Genomic DNA, 1,658 nt, shown 5'->3' with positions numbered 1-1,658 from the left:
GGAGGAAAAATCAAAAAAAAAAAAAAGGAAGACTCGTCGTTTACCTGTAAATTTTTGAAATGATGGGAGGCGCAGAGCGACTTCAAAAAACGGCAAAGCGCGCATTTCCTCGGTGGTTGGGTCATCGGCGTGTTAACCCTTCTCTCCTGTATCATTTCCTTTTCGCTCGTGATGCCTATGCCGACTTCCGACCCCCTGTTCATCTGTGAACACCATTCGCATCCGATTAAAATCCCATTTTCCCCTTCAATTCGCCACAGAGTTTTTTTTCTTACTCTCTGATCGCCAATTGAACCGCCAGTTTCATCCTTATTTCTTGCATAACGAGAAGGAGGAGGAGGAGGAAAAGTGAGTTAGGAAGAAATAATATATTTATACATGGAGTTAAAATTAATCGAATCTTGTTAAATAGTTTCTGAAAGAGGAGAGGAGTTGAAGGAGGAATAAATTTTTATTGAATAACTTTTTTTTTTTATATATAATAGTAGAAATCAATCGATGTAGCTTTGACATTATTTTTGGTATTTATTGAAAGATACTTCGAATTTTGTTAAAATTTCTGAAATGAATTTTAACAAAAATATACCAAATTCGTCTAATATATAATCTTTTTTCCAGTTGTGTTAATCCTTTCGTTACTACTGTGATCGTTTTCTATAAAATTGACATATTATGGCGACATATATTAAGTATTTTTCTCTGGAAACGTAGCATCGGTATTTTTATTATTTTTTTTTCGAGATTCTTCGATAAAAATCACCAAAAAAAATGCCATAAACTATTGACGATCTTTCTCGAATATTGTGCACATTTTTGTAGTGGTGGCTCATTCAGCGGGGATGCCGAGGAAAGAGAAAAGCCCGTAGCGAAAGAGTTAAACATGTTAAAAATAAAAATAAAAAAAGGACACAATTCCACGAATTCTAGGGAAAGAAAAAAATTAATAATATTCCAATATCTCTAAAGAATTTTTTGTAGATTTATTGAAAGATTTCGAATTTTGTTAAAACTTCCGAATTAATTTTACAAAAATATCCCAAATTTTAATATATAATATATAATCTTTCTTCCAATTGTTAAACGTGTTAAAAATAAAAATAAAAAAAGAATACAAATCCTACGAAAAAAAAAAAAATTAATAATATTCCGATATCTCTAAAGAATCTTTTGTATTTATTGAAAAATATTTCGAATTTCATTAAAATTTCTGAATTTTACAAAAATATCCAAATTATAATATATAATCTTTCTTCCAATTGTTAAACGTGTTAAAAATAAAAATAAAAAAGAGAACACAATTCCACGATTTCTACGGAAAGAAAAAAATTAATAACATTCCAATATCTCTAAAGAATCTTTTGTAGATTCATTGAAAGATTTCGAATTTTGTTAAAACTTTTACGAAATTAATTTTACTAATACATTTACTAATACATAATATATAACCTTTTCTAATTATCAAACGTGTTAAAAATAAAAATAAAAAAGAGAACACGATTCCACGAATTCTACGAAAAAAAAAAAAAATTAATATAATAAATTAATATAATATTATAAAATTAATAAAATAATTAATATAATAAAAAACCGATGCAAGATACTTCATCACCACTACGCTCCCCCTATGACGAAACGAGACGAAACCAATGAAATACCTT

General features: G+C 28.2%; 1 protein-coding gene across 1 annotated transcript in view; it reads right to left on the bottom strand.

The window, feature by feature from the left end:
- The window catches only part of LOC102677116 (adenylate cyclase type 6-like), a 42,255-nt gene extending 42,013 nt beyond the window's left edge, over positions 1–242 (bottom strand). The window contains exon 1 of the mRNA XM_006618437.2: positions 45–242. Coding sequence (XP_006618500.1) covers positions 45–203 — 159 coding nt within the window. The 5' untranslated portion in view covers positions 204–242. The remainder of the gene's footprint in view (positions 1–44) is intronic.
- Positions 243–1,658: the final 1,416 nt, after the last annotated feature.

Source organism: Apis dorsata, unplaced genomic scaffold, assembly GCF_000469605.1.
Source record: "Apis dorsata unplaced genomic scaffold, Apis dorsata 1.3 scaffold_354, whole genome shotgun sequence".
Lineage (NCBI taxonomy): Eukaryota > Metazoa > Arthropoda > Insecta > Hymenoptera > Apidae > Apis > Apis dorsata.
This window is presented reverse-complemented; position numbering and strand designations above follow the sequence as displayed.